Raw genomic sequence first — 21,640 nt, 5'->3', positions numbered from 1 at the left:
CTGGATGATCAGACAGAAGTTTGCATGGTGTGCGCTGTATTCACTTTGTGAAGTTTTTTGACCTGCACTCAAATATTAACAACAGCAATTAAAGAGTCACTGAAGGACCAAAATACCTTTGCTGGGAAAATGACTCTTCCACTGATCATGTGACCCCCCAAAAAGCTTAGGCATTTTGTCATGTGACCTCTGCTGATGGGGGTGGTCACAGTTCACATCTTGGCTAGTGTCATTCAAGTCAGGCTGTCATGGACACACCCCCTGGGGGGGAGCACATCCTGCCAGCCAAGGCTCACAGTACTTCTGGACCGCCCATCGTGACTGCCGAGAAAGAACCCGTGACGTTACTGGACCGGCCTGAAGCGCAGTGTCGGCTTATCATGGTAGGACCAAAGTCTCTTCTATCAGACAATTCTACCAGTAATCCAGTGTGACACTTTCCCTGTGTGCGGGAGCTTCCTGTAATAAAGACCGGTGACTGCTGCTCTCTTTCCTTGTGTAGGGTGGCCGGTCTTGTCTCTGCCCCCTCCTGTAATAAAGACCGGTGACTGCCGCTCTCTTTCCTTGTGCAGGGCGACTGGTCTCATCTCCGCCCCCTCCTGTAATAAAGACCGGTCACTGCTGCTCTCTTTCCTTGTGCAGGGTGACTGGTCTTGTCTCCGCCCCCCTCCTGTAATAAAGACAAGTCATCTCTGATCTCTCTGCCTGTGCAGGGTGACTGGCCTTGTTTCCGCCCCCTCCTGTAGTTTTTTGTAGTGGGTGGAGCCTGCTGGGATCCTCCCACAGCTCTGCTCTCTGCACAGCCTATGTACAGTGCAGTGATGATGTCACCACTATTTCTACAAAGTAATATCTGGGTTTGTAAAGACATTTAAGGCACACAAAGTGGATTTATATCCGTTGTGGTTATTGAGCAACATATTTAAATAAAAATGTGTGTGCCCACAGTTCAGCTTTAAGTGAAATACTGTATTCACGTACATCAAACAATTAACGTGTATGTTTAACCCAAACCTTTTTATTTTAGGATATAGCAGGGAGAGTTCAAACACCTGCCAGGTGATTTTATTTCTGTGAGAGTGTGTATCATTGGGGACATTTCCCTTCACTTCCTGTTTTAAAGATACAACATGAACTTAGATGAAATCTCCCAAAGTGAGGGTCACCATGGGAACATTTGGAAGATTTCTCCTTAGACATGTGCAATTTTTTTCTTTCCGAATCCAAATTCGGACGAATTTTCAGAAATTCGGACACATCCGAATTTCCGAATCCCAATGCATCTGAATGTGTCGGAATCCAAATGTCCATTTCCGAATTCAAATCCCGTCCAAATTGCGTTAAAAAACGAAACTGGATCGGACATGTGACTTTTCTGGCCAATCAGATGTGCTTTTCGGTTTAATGCATCCGAATGGGTCTGAACACGAATTTTCGTTACGGCAACATGGGAGCCATATAAAGTATATACATATAATACTAAAGGTGAGGCTCCCAGACCCAAATTGCATTCGGGAGGTCCTGACTGCCAATCGGGTCTGGGAGTCTTAGCATTAGTAATATATGTATATGGCTCCCAGACCCGAATGGCATTTGAGAGCTCCCGAATGCAATTCAGAAATTCAGAACCCGAATGCCATTGGGGTCTGGGAGCCTCAGCTTAAGTATTAATATCTGTATATGGTTTTCTGTGATATTCGCAACAAATATTCATAAACTCATCCGAAACTAACGAAAATTCTGATTTCGTCCGAAACCCGAGCTCCCTCCGGTCACTTCCGCATTCTTGTGTCACTCTCCAGCTTCAGAAGCTGGAAAGAAGCTGATGGAGCAGATCTGTGCTTCATCAGCTTCTTTTGGGAGGTCCTGGGTGACATTAGGGGTCTTGGAGACTCCTGATGTCTCCATAAAGAGGACCTGTCACATATTTTGCTATCACATAGGGGGGTTTTATTAGCCTTGTATGTGATAGCAATAAAGTTTAGTGGAAAAAAAAAATGTAAGCCCCCCCCCCAAAATTTAAAGTTACACATAAGAAAGAATAAAAAAACCAAAAACATTTTTTAAAGTCCCCACCCATACATACATGCATGCAAATATGCGTCGGGGGCGCATACGTGCAAAAAAGACGATTGTGCCCATTACGCCGCACAGGTTACATATCGCCGCGAACACTCGTATTCTTTTTCCCCGATAGTGTGGTTGATATGTATTACTTATTGATTTCAATTAGTGAGGAAGTCTCTTCATTTCATGATGGTTCTTTCAAATCATGTCATCCACTAGAGTGTTTGTATATGTTGGTCTTAATGTAACAGTAACACCTCTTATTCCTTCAAGCCTGAAGGGTCTTCAAAATCTTTTTCATCCTATGTGATTCCTCCTGGTATACAGTGGAATTGAGGGGGAGACTAGTGCGGGACCAGTTATTATTAAACAATTGTCTACCGTACTCACTTTTCGTCGTCTCTTACCCCTCTCGTCCTTTTAAATCCGTGGGTTTTTTTTTTTTTTTTTAGGTTTTGGCAGTACTGTCTCCTGCGTGTGGTGATTCTGTGAAGATTCTCTATAAAGTTTATATTTTTTATATAACTATAGGTCTCGGTCAATTTAATAACCTCTTTTTACAGTGTTTTCTCTGGTGACACAATTACCCTCCTTTTTGTCCTGATTACTCTTGGTTATATGACCTTGATGACCTATTTAAATGACTAATTAAAATACTAAAGGGGATATTTAAGGTATATCAGAACTCCAGGGAACAACCTCCCTTTTCCGATGGTTAATTATACTAACCTGTAACCCAGACACTGCCCACTCACATTACACTTTGAACAATCTCTCTACAATTGCCTTTCCATTTACAATCACCTGCAGTACCGGAACAATGATTCATTTAATATCCAGGCCCTCATGGCACATGGTTATCGGTATAATCTAAAGCAGAACGCCAGCCAAAAATAACCATCAAATGGATAAAGTAACAGAACCACCCTTTAGATTGTAAGCCCTCAGGGGCAGGGCCCTCCTTACCATCTTGTCTTGCATTGTATTGTGTTGTAATGTCTTCCTTATATTGTAAAGCGCTGTGCACACTGTTGGCGCTATATAAATCCTGTATAATAATAATAATAACCAGCTTTCACTACAATATTCACCTTCAATGCAGAGATTCTCCCCGCAGTACTTTTTTCCGCCACTAGAAGTCCTCCGTCTGATGGCCAGCATCATTCAATCCAGGTCCACTGAGTCTAGGTCATCCTGGACCTGCCCCTAGCCTGTGACTGGACTGTGAAAGGAGAAGCAGCACGGTGATGAGCTCATCTCATTGTGCTCCCACCTCCTATCGGAATGTGACTTGTCAGCACATGAACTGTTGTACTGCTTCCTTCCTGGTTTCCTTCCACACTCCAAAGACATGCTTGGCTCCTGTCTAAACTGGCCCTAGTGTTGGCGCATGTGAGATAGGGACCTTAGATTGTAAGCTCCTTGAGGGCAGGGCCTGATGTGAATGTGCACTGTGTAAACCACTGCGTGAATTGTCGGCGCTATATAACTACCTGTAATAAATAAATATTATCCCTGTACTGTGAGGACATCAGTGACTCCGGGCAGAGGCGTCCTGAGGCGGGGTGACAACAGGTGCGGGTACCGGGTGACACCCCGCAGTGACGTTATCGCGCACGTGCGTGATGACGTCACGCGAGGTTACCATTGTTACCTGCCGGCGGCCATCTTGGTGATGGACGTCGACAGAGAGAGGAGGGGATGTCACCCGGCGGGATAAAGTATGCCGCCAGGTCCCCTCCTCTCTCTCTCTCGAGCAAGTGTCGGGCTGTCGAGACTTGACCAAGTGCCGACTTGTCAGTCATTTTGGTGTCACCCCTCCAATGGTGTCACCTGGGTGCGGGCCGCACCCCCCTTGTGACGCCACTGACTCCGGGTTCAATGCCCCCCGTCACCCATCCTACCTGACTCCACGCTGCAACCACAGCAATGTCTTTATAGAAAGTCACATCTGAAGGACTGGAGAAATGTGCCGAGCTCCGACAGATGGTACAAAATAATATGAAGGACCCAACACACGTCACAATCCCGTCATTTCCAATGTCAGCCAATTCATTCCTCATTGCAACAGCTGTGTTCAGAATCAAATCGAATCATTTATCGGTTGGTCTGGATGGAAAATTGCTTTTTGTATCTGTAAAACCTGAAATCTATCTATCTATCTATCTATCTATCTATCTATCTATCTATCTATCTATCTATCTATGATCTGTTGATCTATCAGGTGTCTATCTATTATCTATCTGTCATCTGTCTGTCATGTGCCTGTCTGACTCTCCATCTGATACAGGGGAATACAGATATATATACACACATTGTAATGACATTGATAAACATATAGAGATGTGACAGACATCGCGGTCAGGGCGAGGCAGGTGTGATAGAATATTTCGGGGACAGGTCTGACAATTATGATACAAAATAACAATAACACATGATTGCACGGAGTGCGCCCGGTATAGAGGGGGGTGCAGTGCCCGATCTCTGCCCTCCTCCCATCCCCCGGTATAAGCTCCATCCCTCTCCGGTGCCAGCAGGATGGTACAGCACGGCCCCGGCTCACCTGTGTGCGAAGAGTCAGTGTGACCATCTCCATGGCGGGGACACGATAACGTCATGCCATTCAGTCGGTGCACCGGAGCGGCCGCCTGCAGACAAGGACTGGGCTCTTCGCAGCTCCGCCGCAGCCAATCCCTGAGCGCCTCTAAGGTGGCCGCCTGCAGCGCGGTGGATGAGAGGCGCCCGCTGATTGGCTGAGGCCGGACGCGCTGTGCTGGAGACAGGATGGAGCTGGCACAGATGGATCATCACCGGCTGGGCGTGCAGACTGTTGCATGTATTATTGTGCGATGATCTGCAGGAGAGGAGACGGGTGTTGGGTGCTCAGTGTGTTTCACAGGCTTTGGAGAAGATTGGCCTTGGGGAAATAATGTCCTTGGCTTTGAATACTCATCATCGCTTTTACAGTAACATGTCTGTGGTCGCAGCATGCAGCAGATCCAATTTTGGAGAAGGGAAACAGATGACATACATATAAGAGAGCTGACTGACCTGCCAAAGGAGTTGCATCTCTGTCCATCCAGTGCTGCGATTTACACGGCTCAGTCACATAACACATCCCTGTCCCACAGGGCAAAATGCAGTTAAGTAACCTGTACAGGTCTTGTCCCTCCCAGGGCCTGTGATGGACAGTTCAATCAGAACTTCAATTAAAATTTTTATTAACCCTTGCAATAAGGCTACCCGCGCACTGCAAGGGTTAACTGCTCGTTTTTGCCTAGGGTCAAAAAAAAAAAAGTTATACCTGATCCCCCAAGCCGCTTGCTCTTAGACCGGTGTTCTATCGAATTCTCCAACTCGTCGACACCTCCAACTCCCGTCAGTGTGCCTGAGCGGCCACCCAAGAGAAGTATCAAGTAGGGATGCACCGATACCGATACTAGTATCCGTGCCAATGCCGAGTATTTGGGCGAGTACTCACCCAAATGCTCCGATATCCAGCCGGAGACTTGAGCTTCCGGTATCAGAAAGCCGGGCAGCGAGTCATTACAAGCTGCCCGGCTTCCTGATTGGCTGGGAGGCCGGCTCCATGCTCCCTCGTCATTTTCTGTGTTTTTGTTGCATGCGTTGTGTGTTTTAGTTTTGGCCAATTAAGGTGAAATAAAGTATAGGTTGCTAGGTGGCTGGGTCATGTGATGCACTAAAATGCATGATACATTTTTTTGTCACACAGCAGCTAAAATGCTTCAAATTAGACATGTAAGCTGTGGAAAAATTCGGTTCGGTTCTGATATTTCAGGATTCGCATACAAAATTAAATTTGGTTCGGGTTTCGGATGAAATCCGAAGTTTCATTAGTTTTTCAGGTACGTTTACGAATATCCGTTGCGAATACCACAGAAAACCATATACATATAATACCGGTAATACTAAAGCTAAATCTCCCAGACCCGATTTGCAATCAGGAGCTACCGAATGCCATTGGGGTCTGGGAGCCATGTGTACATACAGTATATTACTAAAGCTGAGGCTCCCAGACCCCAATGGTATTTGGGAACTCCAGAGTGCAATTCGGAAATTCGGGTAATGAATGCCATTCGGGTCTGGGAGCCTCAGCTTCAGTATTATATGTATATACTGTATATGGCTCCCATGTTGCCGTAACCAAAATTTGGATGCATTAAACCGAAAAACACATCTGATTGACCAGAAAAGTCACATTTCCGATCTGGTTTCGTTTTTGAACGAAATTCGGACGGGATCCGAAATTCGGAAACTGAAATTCAGATTTGGACGCATTCTTATGCATTGGGATCCGAAATTCGGAAACAAAAAATCAGAATCGGATGCATTGGGATTCAGAATTTCGGAAAATGTATCCGAGCTTTGATGCAGAACGAAATGAATCGCACATGTCTATTTCAAATTACTCACATGTGGACAGTACTGAGTAAGAAAGGAGCAGATAGGCCCAATAATGGATGATAACGGGGAGTTGGTCAGAAACGACAGGGAGAGGGCCGAGACATTGAATATCTTTTTCTCATCAGTTTACACTCGGGAAAAAGACGGTACTATTAAAATCTCGGTTCCACAGTGGTTGACAGAAACCGAGATACACAACAGACTCAAACTACTTAAAGGAGAACTATGAGATGAGTGATTTCCACTCACCTCATAGTTCTAGCCGACCTGTGACAATGAGACTGTCACAGGTCGGCTCAGTAGATCGGGAGGTGAGCGAACACATACCAGGTTCGCTCACCTTTCGATCCTGTCACAGCTCTCTGCCGTGACAGAGGGAGAGGCTGGATTCCCCTCTCCCTGCTCCGATCTGCCAGCGCTGACTGGCAGAACGGACGGGGGAGGGGGCGGGTACAGCTGGCTCTGCCTCTAGATAGTCAGATCCAGCTGTCACTCACGCGTCGGGATCCGCTCCAGGCTGCGGTGTCTCAGTATACCGCGAGCTGTAGCTCGCGGTATACTGAGCTTAGCGTAACGGGAGGACGCTAGTTTGTGTCCTCCCGTTACCCTAAGGAGAACTATGGGGAAAAACACTGACCCCATAGTTCTCCTTTAATGCAAATAAAGCATTAGGACCAGATAATCTACACCCCAAGGTACTCAAAGAACTAAGCCAGCTGATAACAGGACCACTATTCATCATTTTGAAAGATTCCATAATGACTGGCAGAGTGCCAAGCGACTGGCAGAAAGCTACGGTAGTTCCGATATTCAGAAAAGGGTCCAGACGCCATCCGGGGAACTACAGACCAGTTAGCCTTACATCGGTAGTGTGCAAGATGTTAGAGGGTATGATCAAAGACCGCTTAGTAGAATTTGTTCAGGATAATGGCATAGTAAATGACAACCAGCATGGATTTAGGAAAGACCGTTCCTGTCAGACTAACTTGCTAACTTTTTACAAAGGGGTAAGTAGAGATCTGGATGAAGGGAGGCCGGTGGATGTGGTATATTTGGACTTTGCTAAGGCATTTGACACGTTACCTCATACACGTTTACTACACAAGCTGAGGTCTATGGGCATAGACGAAATAGTGTGTACATGGAGAGAAAACTGGCTACAGGAACGGGTACAAAGAGTATCGATAAATGGCACCTTCTCGGATTGGTCTAGGGCAGTGGTTCTCAACCTGTGTAACCTCGGGACCCACATTTGTCCTCGGTCATTAAGTCGCGACCCAAGTCGCACTGCAATGGAACGGACTGCATTAGGGTACCATGCGTTCTGGTGCGGATGTACAAACTGTGGGTGGGAGGTGCATTTGGGCTAACATTAAAGTGAATGGCAACGCAACAGCTTGGATCCTCGGCCTGGGGTCCAGTGTGGGTTGCTGAGCTGTGACAGAGTTCCATTCATATGCATTGCTTGTACAGCTCCCTTGCGTGCCCTGTAGCGGTGTCGGGAAGCAGAATGTGCTGTTACTCCGGTCCAGGCAACTCTACAGGACATGTGAGGAAGCTGTAAGCAATGCACGTATGGATGGAGCTCCCTCGCAGCCATAGCCCCTAGCCCACCCCACCTCAAGCTGACACTCGGCACCGGGCAGCATATTTTAAATGGCTGATGGGAGTGAGAACTGACAGTGCTGTGCTAGGAGGTGGCTGAGGAAGCTCTCATCTAGAAAAGTGGAAGGCATGCGGCGACCCACTGAACATAGGGTTGCAACCCACTTTTGGGTCATGACCCACCAGTTGAGAACCTAGGGTCATAGGGTTCCTCAGGGTTCTGTGCTAGGCCCCATGCTATTTAACCTTTTCATTAACGATATTGGGGAGGGGGGTGAACAGCCACGTTTCAGTGTTTGCTGATGATAGTAAAATCAGGAGGGTAATAGACACTGAATCAGATGCTATAACATTACAGGGGATCTGGATAAAATAGGGGAGTGGGCAACTACATGGCAGATGAGGTTTAATGTAGATAAATGTAAAGTAATGCACTTTGGGGTTAAAAATAAGAAAGAGAATTACACATTAAAGGGAGCTCCGCTGGGGAAGTCCGAAAGGTAAACGGATTTGGGGGTCATGGTAGACCACAGACTGAATAATAGCACGCAGTGTCAGGCTGCGGTAAGCAAAGCAAGTAGGGTCCTGTCCTGTATTAAGAGGGGAATGTTCAGCAGGGACAAGTCTATAATTATGCCACTTTATAGATCACTGGTTCGGCCTCATCTGGAGTACACGGTCCAGTTTTGGGCACCAGTGAACAGAAAGGATATCCTTGAACTGGAAAGAGTCCAGAGGAAGGCGACCAAACTCGTAAAGGGGGTGGAGGACCTGAGCTATGAGAATAGGCTACTAAATTTAAACATGTTCTCATTGGAAGTAAGGAGATTAAGGGGGGACATGATTTTCATGTACAAAATGTTTACCGGGGATAGCAGCAAACTTTTTATAGTGCTGACAATTTACGCAGCGCTTACACATCAGTCCCTACCCCCAAGGAGCTTACAATCTAAAGTCCCTATCTTACATGTATACTTACGAGGGCCAATTTTTTGGCAGGAGGCAATTAAAGGAGAACTATGGGGTTAGGGCTTTTCCCCATAGGTCTCCTTAGGGTAACGGGAGGACACAAACTAGCGTCCTCCCATCACCCTAAGCTCAGTATACCGCGAGCAACAGCTCACAGTATACTGAGACGCCGCAGCTGAAGCGGATCCCGACAATTATGTCTGGATCCGCCCAGCTGCGTGAGTGACAGCTGGCTCTGCCTATCTAGAGACAGAGCCAGCTGTACCCGCCCCCTCCCCCGTCCGTTCCGGCAGTCAGTGCTGGCGGATCGGAGCGGGGAAGGGGAATCCAGCCCCTACCCTGTCACGGCAGAGAGCTGTGACAGGATCGAGAGGTAAGCGAACGCCGGTATGTGTTCACTCACTTCCCGATCTACTGAGCCGACCTGTTACAGTCTCATTGTCACAGGTCGGCTAGAACTATGAGGTGAGTGAAAAGCACTCACCTCATAGTTCTCCTTTAACCTCACAGCATGTCTTTGGATTGTGGGAGGAAACCAACGCAAGCACAGGGAGAACATACAACCTACTTGCATCTTAATTACAAGCGCATTTTACTGGCTCGGGACCCAGACTCTGATTCTCTGGGTAGCTGCCTGGACTGGTGGGCCATATGGCATTTTTCAGGGTATGTTTTACTGATGGTGACAACAATGGATGTCTGTGTCATTTCCATCAGAAGCCCATGTGACCACGCAACATTACAGGGACACAAATGGAAGACAGGGACAGAGTGTGGTCCTTGCTGAGCCTGATAAAAGAGGACCCTGCATGGCCACGAAAGCGCTTGTTCTGATGACAGGACGTTTCAATAAACAAACACTTTGGATTTCATTTTGATTTGGTGTGCTGGTGACATCCTTCTACAAACAGGGACAGTGTGTTGTCACCCTATAATAGGAACTGCCTTAACAAGGACCTTTATGGCAGGATCAACAGGAAATATTTTAAAGAAAGCTGCAGATTCATTAATATTGAAAATGACTTTTGAAAGTACAATAAAGTAAAGCCTATATAAGATTTTAGACATCTATTTTAATGCTGAACTCAAAAACTTTCATTTAAATGCACTCCTGAAGTACCACCAAGTATATAAATCCACTTTGTGTGCACACTTTGCCTTTGCAAGGTCAGGTATTACCATTTAAAAGTAGCAGTGACATCACTGTGCTATACAGAGCAGAGCTCTGGGGGGAGGGGACGACCCAACAGGCTCCACCCACTACAGGCTGCATGTAGAAAACTGCAGGAGGGGGGCGGAGACAAGACCAGTCACCCTGTACAAGGTGAGAGAGTAGCAGTGACCGGTCTTTATTACAGGAAGCTCCAAGTCTCACCCTGGATTACTGCACAGATCTGGAAGAAATACACAAAGCTCACCAAGATTCAAGTCAGAATACACATGACTCTTGTATGAGGACAATATCTGCTTATCCTGGAGTTCAGATTTCACTTCTGACCATCATATACTGTCAGACTGGTTGTTGTGATTCTTGAATGGGTCATAGCTCCAGCTTTAATGAGCCACTTATGGCTGGGCAGAAAACGCCTGATAATGTATAATGTATATGTATGTTGATTGGTAACTGATACAGGTAATAGATTAACTGAAGTACAGCTTGACAAGCTGGTAATGTTGGAAACGGGTCATTGATTTGGCTAAGAAAAGCAAATTCCACATCAACCTCAAGCACTGTCCTATACCGCTGTCTTGCTGTATAGACAAATATATTAAGCTGTAAATGATTTCTAGCTGGATGGTGGAATTAGATATCAATTTATAAAGGGTGGGAGGTAACTGAATGAATCTGGAAGGCAGAGCAAGAGAAATCTTACGTAATTCCACGCTTGTTACGAGTAACAAATGAAAGGATGTCCCCAGTCCAGATACAAATATATTAAAGGCTTAGGCTACATTCACACCTATAGTTTTGGTGCGTTTAGGGATTCCTGTGTCAGGAACTTGTTATTTCCTGCAGCAGGAATGAATCCCAAATCTGCTGTTTACGAGTGGAAGGTGTCACCCTATCAAGTTAATGATCAGCTGCATCTGAAAGAAGCAGAACACGGGCACACCCCATGTAATGGCATGTGATAGGATGACATGCAGTTATGAATCAATCACTATCCCTGGACACATCGATCCTGCTTCCAGGGATAGTGATTGATTAATAATCGCATGTAAGGAGGTCTTGATTCCCATATATAGATCTTTAGTTGCCAAATAAATGGATCGACCAGCAGGAGGAAGGAGGTCCTGATTTCTCTATATAGATCTTTAGTTATCACTAGAGGGATCACCAGCAGGAGGAAGGAGGTGCCTGATCCCTCTATATAGACCTTTATTTATCACTAGAGGGGTCTCCAACAGGAGGAAGGAGGTCCTGATTCCTCTATTTAGATCTTTATTTATCACTAGAGGGATCACCAGCAGGAGGTCCTGATTCCTCTATTTAGATCTTTATTTATCACTAGAGGGGTCTCCAACAGGAGGAAGGAGGTGCCTGATCCCTCTATATAGATCTTTATTATCACTAGAGGGATCACCAGCAGGAGGTCCTGATTCCTCTATTTAGATCTTTATTTATCACTAGAGGGGTCTCCAACAGGAGGAAGGAGGTGCCTGATCCCTCTATATAGATCTTTATTATCACTAGAGGGATCACCAGCAGGAGGTCCTGATTCCTCTATATAGATCTTTAGTTATCACTAGAGGAATCACCAGTGGGAGGAAGGAGGTCCTGATTTTTCAATATAGATCTCTATCACTATAGGTATCACCAGCAGAAGGAAGGAGGTTCTGTGCAGAAAGAAGGAGGAGGCTTATCTTTTACCCGCCTCCCGTCTTCCTGATTGGCTAGAAAGCTGGCTCCATGTTTCCTCCATGCTCCCTCGTCACCAAGTGACCAGGGTGTATGGCGACGACTTCCCGGCTGATCGGGAAGCAGCTTGGCTTCCTTTATGGGACTTCCGGTATCAGTATTCGGTATTGGCGAGTACCGAAAACAAATATCGGTACTCCTACCCAATACCGAAAAAATGGTATCGCTGCATCTCTAGTCATTTCTAAAGGTGTGTTTGTTGTTATTTTAAAGATATGGGTAAAATTCCACTTCAGGAGCAGCCCTTTTTTCATTTACAGCAAGAAAGTTGTCCATTCTTCAGTCAATAATGGGATTTTGCAATGCCAGTTGGTACTGGCCGGTTCGTATATGTGAATTTTAATGACAGGTCCACTTTAGCAAGCCCATACAAATAAAGCACACAGACACCAGGCTATAAATACTGTATTTATGGTACATATTACATATGAGTGAGGACACAGTTCTTGCTCATTGGTTTATTGGCCTCCCAGCCACATCTGATCTTCTGGATCCTCTTGCTGAAACAAGGCAGAAGAAAGACGACTTTACAGAGAAGGACAAGGATGGGGAGGAAGACCGCTAACATGAAGGAGGGGGGCATGTACCAAATAAACTGGCTCACGTCTACCCATTTGTTCCAGGCAAACACCATGGTGTGTGCTGTGCACAGTAATAATGCCACGTAGCCCATCTTGCTCTGTGGAGGTCAACAGAAAAATAAAACAGATACATGTGAAACTGTAACAGGATATTTTAAAGGCTTCAAACTATTTACTATTATTGTGCATGGGATTTTTAATCCGCCTTCGTTGCAGTGGTGCAATTTGTCAATAAGGGGATGCTACTAAAACTAGCCTATGATGAAGGTGAAGCTATAATGGGTTTTGAGTCAATTTTAATATTATCTCTAAAGGGCAAGGGTAGGCAAATTCCATCCCTTCAGCTGTGGTGCAACTACAAGTCCCATGAGGCATTGCAAGACTCTTGGCAGACACAGACTCCTAGAGGCAATGCATGATGGGATTTGGTGTTTCACCACAGCTGGGTGGGGCTGGATTTGCCTACCCCTGCTATAGAGTGTCAGACTATACATACCAAAGCAGAGGTAGGTAACCTTGTCACTGAAGGAACATGAAGCATTGAAAGACTCTGACAGCCACATGCATGACTCTTAGAGGCAGCGGCATGATGGGATTTGGAGTTTCACTACAGCTGGAGTGCCGAGGTTGCCTACTCCTATGCTAAACTATTTGGAAATTCTGAACAAGCAATAAAAACACTTCAAGGGCCTCTTTACACCATGGTGTTGTGTTACCGTGTGCTTTACTGCAACAAGTTAAATGAGTTGGGGCGATGTGGAGCAATTGTAAATGGCAGCCCAACACACCTTCCGATGGACACACATTGCAGCGTACTAACTTATGGTGCACTGTGCTGCATGCATCATCTTTTTGGCTCTGTGGCAATGCATGTCCATCAGCAAGGTGCATTGGGCTGCCATACAAAATGAGTGCCACCATATTGCACCAATGCATTCAGTTTGGGTTATGGTAAAGTGTATGGTAACCTACATGTTATGGTATGGTAAGTATATGGTAACCTGCAACAACACAATGTAAATAGGACCCAAAACCAAGGCCCACTGACCTCTGTGTCTATAAGCATCTGGGAGAAATTTGTTTTCAAAGTTCAATATTAGCAATTTTTCTATTACAACAGATCTTGGCAGCCTGCCAGCCTTCTCGTTAAGCCGGTTCACACCACAAATAGTGCGTTCCAGAGCAGTCAGTATGTATCTCAACCCGGCCGGGTCGCTGTGTTCAGGGGCGGAAGTGCGATCGCCCACACCCGAAAACTCAGCACATACATTATTGTGCATTACAATGCCTGTGCTAAAATGCATAGGTGAGAATGGGCCCTTCAATGTAGTCTCATGGTGGGAATTAAGCCATACTCCGAGAGTTAAGGTGCCGGATGCCTGCTGCTCAGACCTGTAGTATCTCTCCAGCCAGCATGTTTTCTGCCCGTACCTACTGCCTGTACAAAGCTAGTATACAGACCTGAGTGTACAATGTTTTCTCATCCTGATTTCCCTAAAGGTATACACTTTGAAGTAGCAGTATGTACTGTGTTTTTAAAACAATCCCACATCTGGTCTGTGTTTAGGTTTTGAAATTCAGCTTCAGTGTGCCCAATTTTTCATATTGTTTGAAGGGGCAGCAGCTGCTGACTCACAGGATTAGTCTAACAATTTCAACTGCTGTCAGAAGGGATATCAGCAGCTTTATACATTTCTGGCTCCGTCTGAGTTGGTTCCTCGGATTCTGATGGTGTGACTAACATTCTGTGAAATAATCCCTCCTGTTGCCAAATGAACATGTGTTCAAGGCTGTGCTGTCCGGTCTAGTCATTATAATGGGGCATGGTTCTTTAGTGTTGGTTTGTACTATATATTTCATTAAAGACTTGGGAGGTACCACAAAGATGTACGTTACGATACCTAGACTGAAGAGGCACCCTGAATATGTAAGGTGCAGTGTTTAGACATAGGAGGCACCTCTAGTATGTAAGGTACCACGCCTAGGTCCAGGGGGGATCCTGAATGTGTAAAATTTCGTGTCTAGACATGGGAGGCACCTGTAATATGTAAAGTACCATGCCTAGACATAGGCAGCACCTCGAATATGTAACGTACCATGCCTAGACATAGGAGGCACCTCTAATATGTAAGGTGCCATGCCTAGGTTCAGTGGGGATCCTGAATGTGTAAGATTTCCTGTCTAGACGTAGGAGGCACTTCTAATATGTAAGGTACCATGCCTAGACATAGGAGGCACCTCTACTATGCAAGGTACCATGCCTAGACATAGGCAGCACCTCGAATATGTAAGGTACCATGCCTAGGTTCAGTGGGGATCCTGAATGTATAAGATTTCCTGTTTAGACATGGGAAGCTCCTGTAATATGTAAGGTACCATGCCTAGACATAGGAGGCGCCTGTAATATGTAAGGTACCACGCCTAGACATAGCAAGCACCTCTAATATGTAAGGTACCATGCCTAGACATAGGAGGCGCCTGTAATATGTAAGGTACCACGCCTAGACATAGCAAGCACCTCTAATATGTAAGGTACCATGCCTAGACATAGGAGGCGCCTGTAATATGTAAGGTACCACGCCTAGACATAGCAAGCACCTCTAATATGTAAGGTACCATGCCTAGACATAGGAGGCGCCTGTAATATGTAAGGTACCACGCCTAGACATAGCAAGCACCTCTAATATGTAAGGTACCATGCCTAGACATAGGAGGCGCCTGTAATATGTAAGGTACCACGCCTAGACATAGCAAGCACCTCTAATATGTAAGGTACCATGCCTAGACATAGGAGGCGCCTGTAATATGTAAGGTACCACGCCTAGACATAGCAAGCACCTCTAATATGTAAGGTACCATGCCTAGACATAGGAGGCGCCTGTAATATGTAAGGTACCACGCCTAGACATAGCAAGCACCTCTAATATGTAAGGTACCATGCCTAGACATTGGAGGCACCTCTAATATGTAAGGTAGTGTACCATGACTAGACATAGGAGGCACCTGTAATATCTACGGTACCATGCCTAGACATAGGAGGCACCTCTAATATGTAAGGGAACCGTGCCTAGACATAGCAAGCACTTCTAATATGTAAGGTACCATGCCTAGACATAGGAGGCACCTCTAATATGTAAGGCACCATGTCTAGACATAGGAGGCACTCTAATATGTAAGGTACCATGTCTAGACATAGGAGGCAACTCTAATATGTAAGGTACCATGACTAGACATAGAAGGCACCTCTAATATGTAAGGTACCATGACTAGACATAGAAGGCACCTCTAATATGTAAATTAGCATGCCTAGACATTGGAGGCACCTCTAATATGTAAGGTACCATGCCTAGACATAGAAGGCACCTCTAATATGTAAGGCACCATGCCTAGACATAGGAGGCACCTCTAATATGTAAGGCACCATGCCTAGACATAGGAGGCACCTCTAATATGTAAGGCACCATGCCTAGACATAGGAGGCACCTCTAATATGTAAGGTACCATGACTAGACATAGGAGGCACCTCTAATATGTAAGGTACCATGCCTAGACATTGGAGGCACCTCTAATATGTAAGGGAACCATGACTAGACATAGCAAGCACCCCTAATATGTAAGGTACCACGCCTAGACATAGGAGGCACCTGTAATATGTAAGGCACCATGCCTAGACATAGGAGGCACCTCTAATATGTAAGGTACCATGACTAGACATAGGAGGCACCTGTAATATGTAAGGCACCATGCCTAGACATAGGAGGCACCTCTAATATGTAAGGTACCACGCCTAGACATAGGAAGCACCTCGAATATGTAAGGTATCATGCCTAGACATAGAAAGCACCTTGAATGTTAAGTAAAACACTTACCTTAACTGATGTCTCTTAATCCGATCTTCCTCTTCTTTCCTGTCCTTTTCAGCCTTCTCTCCAGCGCTGCGGCGAGTGTCCGATCCAGCGCTGACTCCTCTCTGCTTGCTGGCACTTCCTGTTCCACGGTGTCTGCATGAGGGTGAACGCGTCCATAGACTTACCTTGTGTCTCTCCCCGTCTCCTGGCCGAAAATCTGAACTGCGCATGCGCCCGCCCCAAGATGCTTTGGGGCCGCCCGAGCATTTTCGGATTCTCGGAGGGGAGTGCGCGGCGAAAACAGCTTTTAAATCGTTTTTTTTTTTAAACAACAACTTTTTGCCTATGTCTACTGCTTGCTAGCCTTATATATATGCAAAAACACCGGAGGGTTTAGAAACCCTTTAACCTTTCTATGCTTCAGTCTGTTGATCTCCGAGTGACACAAATAAAATGATTATAAATGAAGGTCCTGATCATTAATGGATGGCAGTGCTCCCTCCCGGCTATAGTACGTTGTGCTCACCTCGTTTGCATCATCGGAAACTAAGATAATAAAAGCCAGAACTCTTCATGAATATACCGCCACCTGCACAGCACATGTGACCGCAGCTGATTCAGTCTTCTAACCCCAGGAAAAAGCACCGCCAGAAGAAGCCTGGCCAGACAGTCTGCAATTGTAAGGGAGGTTCAGCTCCAAGACCACTAATAGATTTATATGAATTTGTGTCTGTAGAACTTATTTAAATATTTTGGAAAATGCTAGTTGTCTGGTTGTCACATTCACCCTCTTTCTCAATACTCATGGAATGCGGATAAGGACTCCTGACTTTTGATCTACTGCACGCCTGTCCCCGGTCGATCCTACCAGAAATCCAGTGCAGCCCTGTCTCCTGTGCACCCTGGAGTGTTACTGTAAACAATGTTATCAGTCCTGTTCAGGTCACCTCTGGGTACTACAGAACACTTTCTCCATATGTTATAGGGATAAGGAAAGGGGACACACTTTCTGTCCTAGGGTGACAACTCTGCTCCTCCACAGATACAGTAGAGTGAGTTAGGGCTGTCACCCTAGGACAGGATGTGTGTTACTGGCTGAATCACTATGTGAAAATAAAAGGACAAAAAGAATGCAGCCACCACATCTAAGATGCAATATATTATATTTAATTCTTATATTTAAAAACACAAAAAGAAGGATTCCCAGAGGACTAACCCAGCTAAAGAGACAGAACAGCATTAATCATCTCCTTTCAGGCAGGCTGATTCTCACTGAAATCTCAGACCAAGCCATCTTATCAAGGGAGGAGTCGCAGCTTAGACTCGATTAGTTGTTTGAGTAACTTTCAGCTTACGCTATTGAGTTCTGTAACCACCAGGATTTATTTTTTAACCTCCCTGGCAGTGTGATTTTTTTTTTTCTTTACTTTTTTGGTTCTATTCTTTTTTTTAAAACTTTTTAATCTCCTGCCGGTTCCTCCCCCCTGCGACGCGAACAGTCGCAAGGGACGGAATCCGGATACCGGCATCGGCCGGAGGACACAGCGCGGCTCGAGGAAGAAGGTAAGAGACGCGCTGTGTATTTCCGAGCGTGGCTCGGGTTTACCGCTTATGGTACAGAAAATTAACCCCGAGCCACACTCGAGAATACCGCTAAGGAGGTTAACATTGGTTAAAGAGATCGAATTAAACATGTAAATATCCTAAAGCACTTCCTGCTGGCTGAAATGGACGTCTCAATATTCTTTTTTGAAGTCCTGAACATAATAGATAGAAAATATGTATACAACCTCTGCGCGTTCCCTTACAGGAACATTCACAGTTTTTATTGCACAACAATATGTTGGCACTTTACATCGATGCAGAAGATAAATAAAGTAAACCGTACCTGTATGAACTGATACTCTCGCCAAGACAAAGTATTGCCGACTGACGGAATGGATGCAATAGCCAATATGGCTAAAATAGCAAGAGAGGCAATGCCCAGACACACGTAGATCTCCATCCTCCACACATCGTGCTCGATCCAGCTATTTTCTCTCTGCTGCTTCACCTGTTAAAGAGAAAAAACATAGTAGTAGCAACATGACAATGATAGACAGCAGAGCCGGCAATAGTGAGGGTACAGGCAGTACTCCAGTTCCGGGCCCCATTGGGTCAGCAGGAGGGCCCTTTCCATTAACTCCACCCCCGCTCCTCCATTCATGCCTGGCAAATCTTCACCAACTGCAACATGGCCACCCATCTTGTGAGGTGTTGTGTTTGGCAGCAGCTGCCTTGTCCCCAGGAGAGATGGTGGCGCTCAGAGCAGTGAGGGGGAGATGGTACAAATGGCTACTCTGCTGTACGTGGGCCTCTTGGTACTGCCAGGGCCTCTGGTAAAGAAGGGAAGGACATAGGCTGTACTCCTTTACTTGACCGGGGAAGGAGGCTTTGGAGAGCCAGGGTCAGGTAGCTTTTACAGGGCCCCTTGATTTCTAATGGTGGCCCTTGAGCTGTGCATTCAACAAACAAACACTATACATATGTCAAATATATGATGACATGCTTGTGATACAGGATTCAGTATGGGGTTTTTTAACTACTTACAAAGCAATCCACAACTCTGCCCCCAACTATATCACCAACCTTGTCTCAAAGCATCAACCTAACTGTCTCCTCCGCTCCTCCCAAGACCTGATGCTTTATAGCTCCCTCACCAACTCCTCCCATGCTCGCCTCCAGGACTTCTCTAGAGTCTCTCCCATCCTCTGGAACTCCCTACACCAACCTGTCCAGCTATCTCCTACTTGGCCTGCCTTTAGGCGAACCCTAAAGACTCATCTCTTCCGAGAAACCTATCCCACCTCAACCTAACCACTGAAATATCACGGTCTTAAACAATGAATCCCTAAATTATCAGCCCTATATAAATACCTTAAAATAAATACATTATTTTAACCCCTTCCCGGCTCTAAGGCTAGACATCGAAAAAGAAGCAACACCGTACTGGGCTCATCTCCGTCACTTTGCTTTCTCCTCCTATCCGTATGCTTCTTGTCAGCACATTAACCTATTGGCTCCTTATGCTGCTTTTTCCTCTCCCAATGAGTTCTGCTGTACAGAGTGAACTGCAATAGGCCGATACCAGGTCATATTCAGGTACTTATACTTCTTGCATTTAAAAATGGTAATGGTAATGGTATAGTAATGACCCCAGAGCTGGAATAATTGGTGTATTTTATATCTGCGTGGAGCCAAGCTATAAGCGTTTTTGTAAACGAGCCCTACACTTCAGATGGTTAGAAGAGGCAGACATTGCCCATGCAATGTTCTAGTACCCTACCTGTTCATACGCCCAGTTCAGTAGCTTGTATCTGTAAGACCTCCTCATGGGATAGCAAAGGCTGTAGATTGCATGCATTGCCCCAAAGAAGAAACTCAGGAGTCCAAACTGCTTGCGTCTCAGCATCCACGTGTTCAGCCACGACGGGAATCTCTTGTACTTTGTGCCACGGTGAAGCTGAACGACCGTGGCAAGCAGACCAGGCAAATAGGCCATTGTCAACAGAGAGATGGCAACCACTGGCAGCACTTTATTGACCACCAATATTGGAATTCTATAGAATTCATTTTTGTTCTTCGTAACAAAGGGGTGCAATACTTCTCTTAGAAATGTATACATGAAAACGAACAGCGACAGCCAACACGCCATCTTCACCGGTATGTGCCATTTTGGAAAGAGGGAAGTCCTGTGGGTGGCGCTGACAGGGTCCCAATCAAGCACATCGTAGTATATTGCCCTGTCCAGGCTGTCAGGATCCAGGCTGTCAGAATCCGGGCTGTCAGAGCTTAAATGTAAATCCAAATTCTGCAGAAGATGTAAAGACGTTGGTTACACATATGATACACAATGAATATGGCACTTTATATAACACCATATATATTCTTAATGCTCATGGTCTATTCTTACTTAAAGCTGATCTTCAATTTTCTTACATTTAGCCTTTCCTGGTTCATCCTTACCCCCTCATCAGCATGCTAAAGAAATATTTAAATACCGGTTTTCATTACGTGCCTAATGTTAGACCCAGTGATGTCATCATCCATGTTTCTCTATGCAATGCAGGCAGATCATGGCTGGTCAGAGGGACCAGGAGGGTGTTGTACATAGCTTCCCGAAAACATTAAAGCACCCTGCCTCAGAACTCTTCTATCTGACTTGCTGCAGGTTCTAATGCACATCGTGAGATGCGTACAGTGCGCAGTGATATCAGAGTAAGCATTTTCAGTCCAGGAGAGAAGCCGGTACAACTGTGCAAGACTGAAGCAAAGGCCAGGTTCAGCTTTAACTTTCAGGAAGCTCACGAAGTGGCTAAATACCAACTTCACATAGAAAGCTGCCACTTTGGCCCACCTCCTGTTCCTCAGGATTGGTCAGTGAGTCACCCATCACATTGATGAGCCAATAGTGTGACACAGGAGGCAAAGGGCACGGCGTCATCTTGCTAGCTGAAGTCTGTATTTGAATATTGATCAAATATTGTCCCTGGTTTCAGACCTTCCAGGGTGCTTCAGGCAAGGCTGCTGCCATTTGCAATCACCTCGAGGTGCCTACTATTGCATCTATTTCAAAGGAACGTATAGTGGTTTTGCATATAATATTATTATAGTCAGGTCTAAAAAAATATAAGAGTTAAATATCTTTAAGTAAATATTTATAGTGCATATGAATATATTATTACTTTATCTAGTATTGCATATAGCCAGCAGGTAGAGCTCTCATCACATGTACTTTTCTGTCTTCCCATCACCTGTTCGAAGCCTTTTAAAAGAGCTTAACAGCTCAAGCTGAAATGCACAAACACACACACACACGAATGAGCAGCGACACGCACGCATACGAGCAGCGACTCATCTCTTATCAAGTAGAAATATGGATACCGGAACTCCAATGGCAAATCAGATACATCTAAGAAGCATAGCAGAATACACTCAGTGCAACATTTCGGGGTCTCAAAGGATCCCCTTCTTTAGGCAGAACAAGTGATACAGATGCAGGTAAGAACACAACAATATATACACACACACCATAAAGTGAAAGCAAACCAATCCCAACGCCTGTAGTGACCCAGTGACGTCCCATTGACATCATACTCCTGCAATAATTCAAATGATTCATCTCTTATCAGACGCCTCCGTCCACAGACACTGTAGAGCGGGGGGGGGGGCAACACCGCCCCCCC

General features: G+C 45.6%; 1 protein-coding gene across 1 annotated transcript in view; it reads right to left on the bottom strand.

Moving 5' to 3' along the window:
- Positions 1–12,389: 12,389 nt before the first annotated feature.
- STEAP1 (STEAP family member 1) overlaps positions 12,390–21,640 on the bottom strand; it is a 13,949-nt gene continuing 4,698 nt past the window's right edge. The window contains exons 2-4 of the mRNA XM_018564133.1: positions 19,741–20,265; positions 18,304–18,468; positions 12,390–12,665 (exon numbers count right to left, since the gene is read on the bottom strand). Coding sequence (XP_018419635.1) covers positions 12,408–12,665; positions 18,304–18,468; positions 19,741–20,265 — 948 coding nt within the window. The 3' untranslated portion in view covers positions 12,390–12,407. The remainder of the gene's footprint in view (positions 12,666–18,303; positions 18,469–19,740; positions 20,266–21,640) is intronic.

The sequence above is a fragment of the Nanorana parkeri genome, unplaced genomic scaffold (genome assembly GCF_000935625.1).
Source record: "Nanorana parkeri isolate BGI_ZX_2015 unplaced genomic scaffold, ASM93562v1 scaffold23, whole genome shotgun sequence".
Lineage (NCBI taxonomy): Eukaryota > Metazoa > Chordata > Amphibia > Anura > Dicroglossidae > Nanorana > Nanorana parkeri.
This window is presented reverse-complemented; position numbering and strand designations above follow the sequence as displayed.